Source organism: Suillus paluster (assembly GCF_016628075.1).
Source record: "Suillus paluster strain FC165 chromosome Unknown EDB91scaffold_4, whole genome shotgun sequence".
NCBI classification, from domain to species: domain Eukaryota; kingdom Fungi; phylum Basidiomycota; class Agaricomycetes; order Boletales; family Suillaceae; genus Suillus; species Suillus paluster.
Window position 1 is genome coordinate 310,738 of NW_024537564.1, and position 13,467 is coordinate 324,204.

The 13,467-nt window shown below is 49.0% G+C and overlaps 5 protein-coding genes and 1 non-coding gene across 6 annotated transcripts; 3 read left to right on the forward strand and 3 right to left on the reverse strand.

The window, feature by feature from the left end:
* Positions 1 to 608: 608 nt before the first annotated feature.
* Positions 609 to 2,757, forward strand: EDB91DRAFT_1077788 (peptidase S8/S53 domain-containing protein; the record flags this gene model as incomplete). The annotated part of the gene is made up of 9 exons (XM_041314962.1): positions 609 to 1,034; positions 1,092 to 1,524; positions 1,577 to 1,743; positions 1,823 to 2,076; positions 2,132 to 2,207; positions 2,265 to 2,350; positions 2,410 to 2,419; positions 2,469 to 2,720; positions 2,746 to 2,757. 9 exons carry the CDS (start codon positions 609 to 611, stop codon positions 2,755 to 2,757), a joined length of 1,716 nt encoding a protein of 571 aa, XP_041182446.1.
* Positions 2,758 to 3,053: 296 nt separating this feature from the next.
* Positions 3,054 to 4,361, reverse strand: EDB91DRAFT_511790 (hepatocellular carcinoma-associated antigen 59-domain-containing protein). Its single transcript, XM_041327531.1, has 7 exons — positions 4,135 to 4,361; positions 3,924 to 4,082; positions 3,778 to 3,870; positions 3,527 to 3,724; positions 3,366 to 3,475; positions 3,174 to 3,307; positions 3,054 to 3,118 (listed from the first exon to the last, which is right to left on the reverse strand). The coding sequence occupies exons 1-7, from the start codon at positions 4,239 to 4,241 to the stop codon at positions 3,083 to 3,085; spliced, it is 837 nt and encodes a 278-aa protein (XP_041182447.1). The 5' UTR covers positions 4,242 to 4,361; the 3' UTR covers positions 3,054 to 3,082.
* A 121-nt stretch (positions 4,362 to 4,482) lies between these two features.
* EDB91DRAFT_1243141 (uncharacterized protein) lies at positions 4,483 to 5,785 on the reverse strand (the record flags this gene model as incomplete). The annotated part of the gene is made up of 2 exons (XM_041322255.1): positions 4,483 to 5,550; positions 5,600 to 5,785. 2 exons carry the CDS (start codon positions 5,783 to 5,785, stop codon positions 4,483 to 4,485), a joined length of 1,254 nt encoding a protein of 417 aa, XP_041182448.1.
* Positions 5,786 to 6,041: 256 nt separating this feature from the next.
* On the reverse strand, positions 6,042 to 8,054 carry EDB91DRAFT_1102053 (dynein light intermediate chain-domain-containing protein). Its single transcript, XM_041317270.1, has 6 exons — positions 7,884 to 8,054; positions 7,764 to 7,855; positions 7,469 to 7,714; positions 7,124 to 7,411; positions 6,700 to 7,064; positions 6,042 to 6,646 (listed from the first exon to the last, which is right to left on the reverse strand). The coding sequence occupies exons 1-6, from the start codon at positions 8,015 to 8,017 to the stop codon at positions 6,146 to 6,148; spliced, it is 1,626 nt and encodes a 541-aa protein (XP_041182449.1). The 5' UTR covers positions 8,018 to 8,054; the 3' UTR covers positions 6,042 to 6,145.
* A 117-nt stretch (positions 8,055 to 8,171) lies between these two features.
* EDB91DRAFT_1044936 (TIP41-like family-domain-containing protein) lies at positions 8,172 to 9,271 on the forward strand (the record flags this gene model as incomplete). Its single annotated transcript, XM_041313153.1, has 4 exons — positions 8,172 to 8,494; positions 8,548 to 8,830; positions 8,884 to 9,051; positions 9,104 to 9,271. The coding sequence occupies 4 exons, from the start codon at positions 8,172 to 8,174 to the stop codon at positions 9,269 to 9,271; spliced, it is 942 nt and encodes a 313-aa protein (XP_041182450.1).
* Positions 9,272 to 10,913: 1,642 nt separating this feature from the next.
* On the forward strand, positions 10,914 to 10,998 carry EDB91DRAFT_t24. Its single transcript has one exon. It is a non-coding gene; the product is annotated as a tRNA-Arg (tRNA).
* The last annotated feature ends 2,469 nt before the right edge of the window (positions 10,999 to 13,467 follow it).

Here is a 13,467-nt window from a genome sequence, read left to right on the forward strand (position 1 = left end):
TACGGGGTGTGCCGCCACATATTCGCTTTAAGTTTATGGTTCTCGTACATCGTGATAACGATGCCTGCGCAGCATCTACTAGCGAGTGGGTGTTGAAGCATTCCCATATCGTTGCGTACTGACGGTTTGAGGATCACTCTGACAGAGCTGCTCAGTCTGTCCTTTGCAACTGCTCTCGCTGGCGCGGCAGGCACGACCCTTCAAGGAGCATTCATTTTATGTAACGTTCGTTCGTTTCAATTGATGAAACGGACAGGCCCATCCGCAAAACCACTGAAATGAACGCTTACGACTTCAGTAGCGCGCTCATGCGATTGGTGGAGATGCTGAACATATAACCAAAAATGTGTGCTTACGAACGCAAACTTGAACTAAACCAAAAAGAATATACACACGAGCGTTTTGTGAGTGCTTTCGAATAAAGTCGCATTTGCTGATGCCGGCAAGTAAATGACAATGGACGGCTGCCGAAAGGGCCCGAAGTACAACATACGGTGTAGTACTAAAGCCCAAGTAAGTTAGCATATTATTCGCTTTACGTTCTTGTATAAGATGCAATAGTTTCCAGCGAGTCTCGAAGCGTTTTCCTACCGTTCGGTGTACTGACGATGAGGCCCATCACTCTGCTCACTCTGCCCTTCGCGGCTGCTGTTGCTGGTGCCCTAGTACCCTTCAAGGGCTGCCAGCACAAGGTGAAAGAGAGTATCCATGGTCCACCCCGCGGATGGTACAAGGATGTTCCCGCGTCCAAGCACCACATGCTCGAGCTCAAGATCGCTCTGCCTCAGCCCAAGTTCCCGGAACTCGAGCAGCACCTCTGGGAAATAAGCGACCCGAGCCATGCACGTTATGGGGCGCACCTGTCGAAGCAGGAGACCGAAGCACTCATGGCTCCCCATCCCGAGACTCTGGATGTGGTCAGCGAATGGCTTGCCTCACACGGTCTGGTGGAAGAAGATGTCATCCGTTCATCTGCAAACGATTGGGTCACTATTCGTGTCCCGGTCGGCCTTGCAGAAGAGATGCTGGATACCGTGAGCAACGCAAACTCATTTCTGGAGATCGCAGATCATTGACCGGGAGATGTCTAGACATACCATGTTTACAAGCACACTCAGACTGGAGAGAGCATCGTCCGGACCACAAGCTACAGTCTTCCTGAGATCTTGCACGAGCATGTTGATCTCATTCAGCCTACGACCATGTTCGCTCGCTTCAAGGCGTTCAAAAGCACACTCCGCTGGACTAACCAGGTGCAGCCCGCAGTCTCGAGCCCGTCTGTTAGAACGATCACAGGGCCAGCAGGCAATCAAGTCGATGCGAGTTGCAACAACACGGTCACCATTTCGTGCTTGAGACAGTTATATAATGCGGTGGATTACAGCACGTCTGCCACCAATGGCAACAAATTGGGCATCACTGGTTACCTCGAGGAGTATGCTAACAATATGGACCTGCAGCAATTCTATCAGCTTCAGAACCCATCTGCTCAGGGTTCAAACTACACTTTTGTGTCCATCAAGGGTATGTCGAGATTGAGTTACTGTCGGTGACTGCTTATTATCGAGTTTCTTAGGTGGCAAAAACAACCAGAGCGACGCAGGCATGGAGGCCAACATCGACACTCAGTTCGGGTTTGGACTCACTTGGCCCACCCCAGGAACGTTTTACTCAACTGGTGGGGAGCCCCCTTTTGACCCCGATTTGTTGACGACGAGTGATACGAACGAGCCCTACTCATACGTGTGTTCGAGCCATTGCGGTTGCAATGTACTGTCCTGACAACCATGATATTCAGTGGCTTGAATATGTTCTTTCGCAGGACACACTTCCTCAGTCAATCTCCACAAGTTATGGTGATGACGAGCAAAGCGTCCCACACTCCTACGCCACTCGTGTTTGCGATGGTATGGCAGCACTCGGAGCTCGTGGTGTCTCAGTGATGTTCTCTTCTGGTGACGGCGGTGTGGGTGATGGCGATGCCTATCCCGCTCAGGCTTTCGGACACCAGTGTTATTCCAACGACGGTCGTAAAACCCCAATGTTTCTCCCTGTATTCCCGGCTTCTTGCCCATAGTAAGTGACCTACATATGTGGATGAGCAGTAGGCCAAAAATGACCAATTGCCAAGCGTTACCGCTGTCGGTGGAACTGTCAACATCCCCGAGACTGCGGCCAACTTCTCTGGTGGTGGTTTCAGTAACTATGTGCGTGATCTTTGCCCTCCGTAACACCTCCTGACTGATAGAATACATTCATGCTAGTTTCCTCGTCCCTCGTACCAGGATGCTGCTGTCTCGGCGTATTTGGCATCGCTCGCTCCCGGCACCTATAAAGGTCTCTATAACTCGTAAGTCATCACACCGATGAACGTGCTATGTACAATTGACACTGACTTGACATCTATAGCACTGGACGTGTAAGTTGGCTTTCAATATGCAAAGGCTTTGTTACAAATATTTCTCTAGGCATACCCCGATGTATCATCACAAGCGGTGAACTTCGCGTTCATTTACCAAGGCCAGACAGCATCAGGGGCTGGTACATCATGCGCCGCGCCCGCATTCACTGCGTTCGTTTCCATGCTGAACGATGCACGTATCAATGCCAAAAAGTCTGCTCTTGGTTTCTTGAACCCGTTCTTATATTCCGCTGGTTATGCGGCATTAAATGACATTACCGAGGGTCGCAACCCAGGATGTCAAACTGAAGGCTTCAATGTATGTCATATTCACGTCTCCTCAGCTGTATGATTGATGTGACGATCTTACGCAGGCGACGATTGGATGGGATCCTGGTGAGTTCATGAACATGGCGAACGAACTTCGTGTGTACACGTTGATAATAATTGCAGTCACTGGATTTGGTACACCCAACTTCGAGAAATTGAAAAACTTGGTCTTGGCCATGCCTTAAATCAATATGCTAGAGTAGACAGGGTTTAATATGCATTCGAGTGTACATACTTTGCGGACGATTCCTGACGGTGAGCAAGGGGTACTCCAGAGACCGAGCGATTCGTGAGGACCAGATCGACGCTGGAAACAAAACAGAAGATCATTCGCAGGAAAGAGATAGCATTTCACCTGCGCATTCTTTTCTTGAAGCGCTCCATGACCTGAGCAACATATGAGCGGGTCATAATAACGCATGGAACAAGTCACTATACATACCACTTCGTCGGTCGCCATATGTGGGCGTTCACCGCGAGGTCTTCTATCCTCTTGAGGTGGTAGACCCATTGCTTCGAGCTTGGCATCTCGCATGATTTCTGCATCGGACTTCTGCTTGAGGTGCGGTCGATAGACTACGAAGCAGCAGTCTGTCAATAGTGAATTTACAACGACAAGCTAAAAAGAACGAACATCGGGTTGCGACAAGATGCTCCTCATCATTAGGTCGTTTGCGTTCCTTGCGCACTTCAGCAACTTGTCGTTTTGCTTTCTCCGTTTCTTCAATATTCTTCAATCGTGCACTATCACAAAAATCAGTGAAAACTGATAAAGCAGGATCTAGGAAACCCTACTCCATGCCAAGATCGACTTCAGGAATGGCAGTAAGCATGGCCATGCTGTTAGTGACGTTGCCTTCATCCGCTGCTTTCTTCTCTGCCTTCCACCGCTCGGAAAGAGAAAATTCGTCTTGAGCGCTTGTTCCAGGCTCATCCTCGGATGGATCTGGAGGGCGGCTGCGAATCTTCAGATTCTCTTCGATGTATGCCATCCTACGCCCACGTCAAAACACCAAAACAGAATGTGTCAGAGACGCCACACTCACATATGTTTGTCAACATCCAAAACATTCGTTTGCTGCGTAAAGTTGCTTGTTCGGACGGCTCGTCTCGCTTTGGCATCTGTACTGTCCTCCTCGCTGTTTGTTCAGAGTGAGCAGAAGTGCGGATAGCGGAGTGTCATATCACTTACTCATCCACTCTAGCACCAGCTCTCAGACCGCCCTGGACCTCTTGTCCATCCTCCGCGGTTTTGCGCTTCCTCTTCTTGGCATCGCCTTTCGATAGCTTTTGAACATCGATTCCTTGTCTGGACTTCTTGAGTTTCCGAAGCTCGATGAGCTCCGAGATGCTGTCTGTGTGTTAATTCTCTGCGTTGGGCTGTTGGGTCGTTTAATACGTACGGTAACGATCTGTCTTCCTCCTCGTCTTCATCTAGTTCTGGAGGTTGCTCTGTGTCTGGTGAGGATTCTCGTACACGCGGCTGCGGTCGGTTGCGTCTCTTGATCATGGGTGTTTGTAAGTGAATCTTGTTTAGCTACAATCCTGATTCACATTAGTCAGTCCTGACGCGGACGTAGGGCGATGCATACACAATGCACATGATGTAAGACGTGCAATTCAATGAATATACCAGTCTAGAGGTTTTGATTTGCTAGCATGTGATACGAACATATGCAAGACGTAGGCGTGAAAGTAAAAGTAAAAATAATACAGTATCCAGCCGATAGGAATAAATCATCTCTACGAGTCTATGGTCCCCCAATAGATTGTAATATCTCTTCTGATACAGATCGCGTTTGTTCTGCACGCTCAGCCTCCGCAGCTTCAATAGCATCCATCTGCTCTGATACCCTCAGTACTATCTCTGCAGTGGTGGGACGCGAGGCGTGCCGTGAGAGCATAGATTCCGGGGCTCTAAGGCCGCCTCGCCGGAGCCGAGGCGCCTGGGAGCGTTCTTCACCAACTTGGCTATCGGGTGCCGAGGGTGCAGTACGGTCTGATGAGGCTGATGACCACGGGACTGGTGGGAAGAGCCAGTCTTCACCCGTACTAGGTGCAGGTCGAGGAGGTGTGGGAATGACTTCGAAGCGTCGTGGGCGGAAAGGGAAAAATCGTCTGGCCTGGCCTGGCGGTCCCGGGGGAGGTGGGTCAGAATCCTCCCTAGGTGCACTGAAGTGTGAACCAGTGAATGTACTGGATGTATCCATTCTCGACGGTCCCTCCTCATCAGCCGGCTGTCGCGAAGAATTCCGACGCCGTGCACTGAAGTCACTGAAATCTGCCGTTCTGCTTCTTACGGGGCGGCGAACGGAAGGCTGTCGAGTTAGTGAGGTGTGGAGTAGGCCACTTGCTGATGGAAGCGTCAAGCCACCGAGCCGTGGAGCAGGGGGTGAATCAAGTAGAGGGGGAAGCACCCTATCGCTTGGGGAATCCGGCGTAGGAGCTGGAGGCGGTGCAGGGACGGTGTAAAAGGCAGGGGAGAACGCACGGTAGGCTGTTGAAGGATTTGGCCGTGAAGTATGAGACCGGTATGCATCATACATCTCGGTATTCACACGTGTGCCCTCAAGTGGTACGAGGCCATACTGCTCCAGTTCCTCAAGCTCATCAGCTTCTTCATCCATGTCGAGTTCATCCGGAGGCCGTGACAAGTAGTCTGCAAGGTCCACCCCTCTTCGACCACCTGTCCCGCGCCAAGAATAGCGTTCCCTGTACGTAGTGGTTGGGTTAGATAACCTCCTCAGTGCTCTAGCGGTGCGATCTCCAATAAGACCACGTTCAGTGGCATTTTGGCGATGGTGTCGATCTGCCACTTCCTGCAGGTAAAGTAAGAAGTAGATAAAGAGTATGTATAAAGGTGCGCACCTTGACTAGAATCTCAATCAACGAAGTGGTAAATGAGTCGCCACCGTCTAAGTCCTCCACGAAATGCTCATAGCTTATCGCGGGTTCAATTTTCTCAAGCCTATGTCGCTTGATAGCTCCGGAGCTACAGCAGAGCAGAGGTCTCCTTAGCGAGAATTCATATGTTCGTAGTAAGAGGACACCCATACACCAAGCTCCTCATTTTCGCACTGAACACTTCGTCATAGTATTCGGCCGTCCTAAACGCCGAGACATGCGTGATTAGATGGACTTGAATTGATTAGATGAACACACCATCTACCCATGTTGTGGTGTTAGGGGGAACGCGGTTGCAACGAGGCTTGCAAGTTAGCGAAACGAAACCTGAACCGAACTTTGCTGTGGCAAATTTCGGCTGCCCGTTGATGGTGGTCGGGTCTTAAGGTGACGGTCGCTTTTGTTTGGTCATTGTTTATTCTCCGAACAACACACAACAATAATGTGTCGACTTTGCGCAAAAACTGTCACTGTATTATACAAAAATCCACAAGTATGCAAAGAATGTAATTAGCTCGTGTCGTCCGTGCCACTAGTATTATCGTTTGTTTTTGGGGTCACGCTCCTAGCTGTTGCGCCGGCACCACCGCGATCCCGTGAGCTGAGCAAACTTTGGAAGAAGTTTTGCAGAACTTCATGTTGAGTTTGTCCTCCAGTGGGACTAGGCGAAGTTCCGATAGTTGGTGAGGTTGGTGGCCGTCCAACGTGGTTTGTTATGCCCGCACCCGTTGCAGCTCTTTGTGACAGTCTGCGCGCCCCATCGGCCGTCGTGCTGGCGTTGAGTGAACTGGTTCCCATTCCGGTCTCCATCTCGTTGAGCGCACGCTCGACGTGTGGAAGAGTGAAACTACTGCTCCCCATTGGCCCAACAATACCAGCTGCCGCCGTATCCGTGGGATTTCTAAAAGCCCCACGGGGATCTCGGTCTGGTTTCTTGGCATTGTCATCATAATGTTTCGCTAGGAACGCCTGCTCCGCCATGGGGGCATTAAATGGAGGTAAAGGAGGTGGCTACACGAAAAAATGAGGCCGTGTAGAAGCTGACGGTCAAATAACAAACTCGCCTTGGCGCCTTGGTCCGGTACTAACATCCTATACAGTTTTTTCGCACCTGAATGATCCTCGGACTCCGACACGTCGGTATCAAGATCTGCTTCCCAAGCCTCGCCCCAAGCCTTCGCTTCAAACCCTTCTCGAAGGACTCCAATCTTCCCCCAACTATCCCAACCAGCGGGAACGACGATGCGATCGCGGTCTAGGGTATTTGGTTTAAAATGGAATACAAATGGATTGCGTAGGGGAGCCGGGGCCTCGGATCCCGCCGCAATGGGGGACGGTGCCGGTGGGATAAATAGGAAGTGCAGGGCATATTGCCTCAGCACCTGTAATGTATTAGGTTGCTGCGTAGTATAGAATAGTGATGCTCCATCTGTTTTGATGGAGCAGCGTGATGAGGTGCTTACTACGGTTTGCAGAAGGAAGGCTTACATTTTAGACAGATCGTTCGGAGAACCTGCATCACGCCATCCGTGCGCTCCTCCCACTCTCCACCTTTACCTTTTACCATACCTCCCATGCCCGAATTGCTGGCACCTACGAGGTCGTTGCCCTCGTCTATGAGATCTGATTTGGTACAGACAACAATAATCGGTACACCAGCAGAGTTGTGAGTTAGAGTGCCAGGACCGAGTGGTAGGACTGTGTTTGAGGAAAGATTGGAGGTGGCAGGGACAGCATCGACGGAGGGCTCAGTATAATGCTGTAAATGATGTTGCACTGCCAAATAGCGTCAGCTGTTGGAATGTCGGTGATGTCTCAATCAAATGAACACACGTCTTTCGTGATTCTCTTCCCGAACGATCTCGAGATCCCGAGATCCATCACCCTTCGCCCATAGCTCCACCCATTTGAGCCACGTCTGAAGACTGTCTACAAATGTCCAAGGGCGCGTCCAATCCAGAACAATCATCACCAGGGTATGAGGTAACGATACCCGCGGTGGCAGAAAGTGTGGCATCAAAGCTGTGTAAGCTATCGCGTCCGAAGGTACTGTGTACACCGATAGACGTGCCAAAGTGTCTGGTGGTGGTATTAGCACACTTCAAGTTCAGGAAGATGGGAAGCACACCCTCATCGCCGTCATCCCTGATATCGGCCCAATCATAACCAAGGGCAAAATCCGATCGTGTCTCGTCCTTGCTCTCTTCAGAAACCGGTTTCCTGTAGCAAGGCCGAGGCAAGTACTGACTTGCCAGACGATGGATCACCAAGTAGCAGTACTTGCTTTGAAGGAATTGACCGTGAAGAAGAAATTGAGTCCAATATCGAGGACCATAGGTTTTCTGGAGGTGCTTCTGGTGTTGCTGGACGAGATCCCTCCATGATCTCTGTTTGTATACTTACTTCTAATAGAGCGAGTTCAAACTATCAATTACACATTTGAAACTCCGATAGCTACTTTTGAAGCTGCTCATCTTTGACGACGACGACGACTTCAAAGGATATCATATCAGAGACTTACTTCCTTGCTGAAGTCATGTCTGCAGCTATCGCAGTACCGCAGCACAAGCTCTCAGAGACACCCAATTCACGCACTATCGAAATCAATGATTGGGTGATAGTCGCGTCCACAAATCCGATATCTAGCGCGTCAGAATGTGATGCGTTACAAGCTTCGCTCGGATTCCCACTGCCTGAAATGACCTTTGGAAGTAACTATCTATCTCTCGAACATCGGTCATCTGGGTGGAAGATGTTGTTCGACACGCATAATGCCCTCAAGTGTGTGAAAAAGGGTGAGCTCGGGGAGGGCGATGGTGGTGTCAAGGTTGGATATGCAGACGCCTGGCTCAAGAGCCGGTGAGGAATTCATGCTGCATATCTATCGATGTGATTCTGAGCGTACGCACCAGCACAGACCCTGGAACGAACCTTCCATTGCCCGTTACAGTAGCAGCCAAACATTATGATTGGACTTACACGATGACATATCCTGGTCATCACGATGACATTGCCTCGGACGTCGAATCTCCGAGTCTTTCAATGCCATGGATAGATGCCGATCCAGAAAATCCATCTCATTCTATTCCGCTCTCTGAGCTCACACGACCAGATCCAATTTTATTCTACGCAGAAATTCCTCTATTCGAGGATGAACTGCATGATAATGGTTCATCCAATCTTCTCGTGCGAATAGTTCGTGCTGTGCCTCTATTGATTTTTTGTCGTCTGACTAGCCCTGCTCCAAGCGCGTCATGCCAACGTGTATCTTCATTTTATCGCGATTCACGCTTCGTGTGGATAATGTGCTGTTCCGCACGCATGACACTAGAATGTATCATTCTTTTACCTCAAGCCCTTTGTTGGTCGTACGTCAAGTAAGCGGTTGGGAGGCACCGTATGATCGGGTTAAGAGGGTGTGTCCAGCGTTTCCTATCCTATTCTGCCCCTTGATGACGTGAACCGCAGCGACTTCCAAATTGCAATGATTTGACCCCTCTGACGGATGCAAACTTTATTGCGAAGGTGCTGACGGAATTGCCCGTTGCGGAGTCTCAGCAGACAGGGGCGAAGACAAGTTGGAGGGGTTTAAAGACAAAATTAGAGGTAGCAGTATTGGCAAGAGATGGATTCTAATGCGTCAGTGATAAGTGATAGAACCATCTGCATTGTTTATGTGTAACTCATGAATGCTGCTTTCATATCCGCACCTTTTCGGCAGAAATCGGGGCACGGTAAGGCTTTGGAGACACCATTCACATGAATATTGTTTCCTCAAAACACACGCTCATATTGCAGCATGCGTTCTTAATCAATGACTTGTTTACATCATTCTAGAAACTTGACTACCGAACAACGATAGTACTCACGACTGTTCACGCTACCGGTGCTTTCGTCTAGTTGACGCAACGAAAGCAGTCCAGCACATGATGAGCTTTTGCGAATAAGTTGGTCGAGCACAAGGGTCCACAGTCGGTATGAGCGTACAAAATGGTGGTACATGTTTCATTACTAGCTGACTCTGTATTTACGACCATTATGGTATTACAGGATGGATCTTGAAACAGAAGGAACACATGTCTTCCTTCCTTCTGGATCTGACCACCGGAGACTAATGCCGAATTGCAAATTCTTCATAGTCTGTTCGCTGTCTATGCTCTCCAAATCCCAGCTGGGAGCACGCTGTGCTAAATTAAGTATAACAGGGTATATCTCCACAGGCCTGTAAGAGCATGGTATGACCAACTCAGTGCGAAAGCATATTATGACAGGCCACTAACCAGTCGGTCACCAGCACTTGAAACAGCGCCAAAAACAACCCCACCACGACCAACAACCTGCGTGTTCGTCTGAGGACCCGAACGTGTCAGATGAGACGGACGACAGCAGCGAGGCGCCATCATATGCATATGATGCAGCGTGCGATTTACGGCGGGATAACTGGTGATCTCTGTTTGGTCAATCGAAATACACATCGAAAGTGATCATACGTTGTTGTAAACAGTCCGACTTTCCATGACTTTTTGTGGGGTCAACGTATGTGGGTAGGGGACAAAGGTAGGGACCACGGTGAGTGTGACCTGGGTCGGAGGGATGTGGTTTAGAAATAAACTTGCTGATCCAATTTATACGCAGCAACCTGCAGTAGCATGTCATCATTACAAGCACGAGGCAAGTGGGGTGACGGGTTTAGCCTCACAGGGGGTGTCGTGATCGGAATAGCGGCATGCATGAATCTGGGGAATATCCCAATGATGACGAGGTAAATGGACCTATGCTACGTGGCGCTACGTAACTGTTCTATGTTTATGTGGGGGTTTAATACAGTTGTTGCTGTCACAAGGAACGCTTATACGTGGCTCAAGACTCGCAGAAACTGTAAAGATGACTTGGAAAATGTTTTCTTTATGACGTGAGTTGTTCATTCTATCCGGCAATTATTTGGCATTTTGACACACTGATGGCCCAATGAATTGAATTCGCTGAGTAATTCCAATTTCCAACGGTGATTGTTAACTCTACTATTTAAAACGTCCACATTTGCCTTTTTGGCCTTCTTTCTCTGTTTCTTGAAACAGCCAGGGCTTCCCCGCGGAGGTCTTCAGAACAAGTAAAGAGGGGCTTGCAACACTCTTCAAGCGATTCCATTACCATCTGATTGTCGCTCAGAGCTAGTGCAGAAGGTCTTTGTCAGTAATGCAAATGACGAAGCGGTAAGCTATCTGACAATTACCTATCCTCAAGACTCATGGTTCTCCTATGGCGCTTGCGATCATAAGCCCTTGTTGTCTAATGGTTATGACGTCAGACTTCTACTACAGGAGCGAATCTGGAGGTTGCGGGTTCGAGTCCCGCCAGGGGTTACTTTTTTCTGAACTTCACCACGTTCATGCCAATCTGTATTTCCATTCGCCTCCACCGCCAACCTTGTTCTCCCCGCACTTATCTTATCTTACGCTATCTCACTCTAACTTCCTCTTCTCGTGTGCAATTACAATTTCAACGCACTTATTGGTTCTTCTCTTATTCCCTGCTTAGCACTACCTTTAGGTAGAGGGCCATTCGGTGTCCACGTTTTTCCAACTTACGCGGGAAACTCTAGATTGTGGCGTGCTTATTCCCGCGGAGGTTCCCCAATCCGCCCTAGCATGTATATGTGCCGATTGTATATTCGTGTCTAAGTTTTTACACAGCTTCTGCATGATTACGAGCTTTTTATCAATATTTTTCACAAGATCGTACCACTAGGGTAACGCACATGTTGACAATGCGGGCAAGAAGCAGGTTTCGGATACTACCGTTCAGTAAACAGTCATACCACTCCACTCCGAGGATCCTTTTCGTCTGTTTACTTATTGGAGCGTACACAATGACTACTGAGACAAAGGTAGTAGCGCCACGAATGTGACAACGTACCATGATGACCCGAGTTCCGTATTTCAATTCCCCATAAGTACCCAGGTCTCAGAGATGGGCATCAACAGGCATCAACGGGAAGATGACTCAGCGCACTAACTACAATCATCGTTTTCTCCTCATCTGTTAGCTAGTATTTATTCTCTGAGACCGTCGGCCCAACACGACTCCTTGATTGACTCCGACTTGATCCCAAGTGATTACTTCAATTTTCCCCTGCCGAATTTCAACCCCTTTGGAGGTAACCACGTAGCCAGAGGTAGTAAGAAGTAGTAAGGAAGAATGGTTCCTTTTTGCTGGCACTAGTGTAGCGGGCTTTAGCTATCCCATCGGGCACTATCGGGCATCATGATATTTTGACTCTCGAGTCATGATCATCTTTTGGTATCATACATTCTTACTAAAGTACCTCCTTAATTTCCGATATTGCATGAATACAGTTCAGAAACTGCGACCTCACGACCTCTTCTCGCAGGTGCAGGGATATCCGCTAATGAAATCACAAGGACTGAAAGAACCGTGTCTTCCCAGTCCCGCCTCGTCGCATACTCCCATGGGAACGACCGAATATTCACTGTTCTCGAAACGGGACCAGCCGAATTCCAATGGTGTGGGGCCTCGTGATCTCGTCCCGAGGAATAAAGGCCCCCGATCGCTGAATCTTAGCTACGAAGCTTCCGTCCTGGCCCCAACCCTCTCCTCTCCACCCGAAACTACCCTTGCAGTGGGTTACCGGGTACTGTTTGCCAGCTGGCCGGCCCCTGAAGGGGACTGGTTGCAGTAGTGGCACAAACCATCCACTCCCGCCGTATATATAGGCTTAGTAGTAGTATCCCTAAACGATAATGAGAAGTACAAGCGATAGGGGTAGGGGTAGCCCCCTGACGAGAACTTTCGCAGGTTCGAAACCGCTGTACTGCCCCCCCGCTTTACTAGTCACCCTCTGGCCCCTTATCCTAGAAGACGGGTGACTGCAGCGGGAGCTAAGACGATGGTCAGACTTGATGGCGCTCAGCTGGACGCTTCTGACGTGGGCTTCGCTTTCCCCGTCAGTTTGCTATGACTGACTTGTCCGGGTTTTACCAAGACTACCCAATTGGGAACTCAGGTAAGCCACCGGGCTTACATACAGGAATAGGGGATATCTGAGAAGATGAGTGTTCTGGAGGATAAATAAACATATATAATACACCTATAGACTCTCAGGTATACATTCCTGAGTGATAGGACGCTAAGCTAAGAATTATGGAAGGAATGTGGATGTGGGAGATGCGTGGGAAAGCAGGAAAAACATATGAAAAAAAAACATATCATAGCGCACTACACACAGCTTCCCATGATATGGGATGTATGTAGAATGATGGGGGGACCTCAGAAATACTATATATTTGCCATACTTGAAGTACTACAGCTTGAATTTGGAAAGATATGTTGATCTGAGCTTTCTCGCAATAGAGCCCCTGCCACAGTGCCACTATCCACAACAAATTTAGTGTATAGGCAGGTATGTTACCTGTAACACCTCGAGGGTGTTGAATTTAGTATTCCCGAGGTCCCCCCAATCATTAGACATACATCTCATATCATGGGAGGCTGTGCGTAGTGCGCTATGATGTGTTTTTATGTTTTTTATATATATGTTTTTCCTGTTTTCCCACGCATCTCCCACATCCACATTCCTACCACAACTCTTAGCTTAGCGTCCTATCACTCAGGAGAAACGCGTGTACTGTACTTGGCATGCGATTTCCTCCTGGCAATTGATGTCAATTTGGCCATGTTAGGATCGGAGGCTCTTCCCACCAAATAGCATCACGTGAATGAGCTCACCTTCGTGCCTCTGGTGGTCACCGGAGTGGAAACTAGTTTTTCTTTCCTGGCTAATGCGTCAAGCAACTTAAGATAAGCTATCAGAT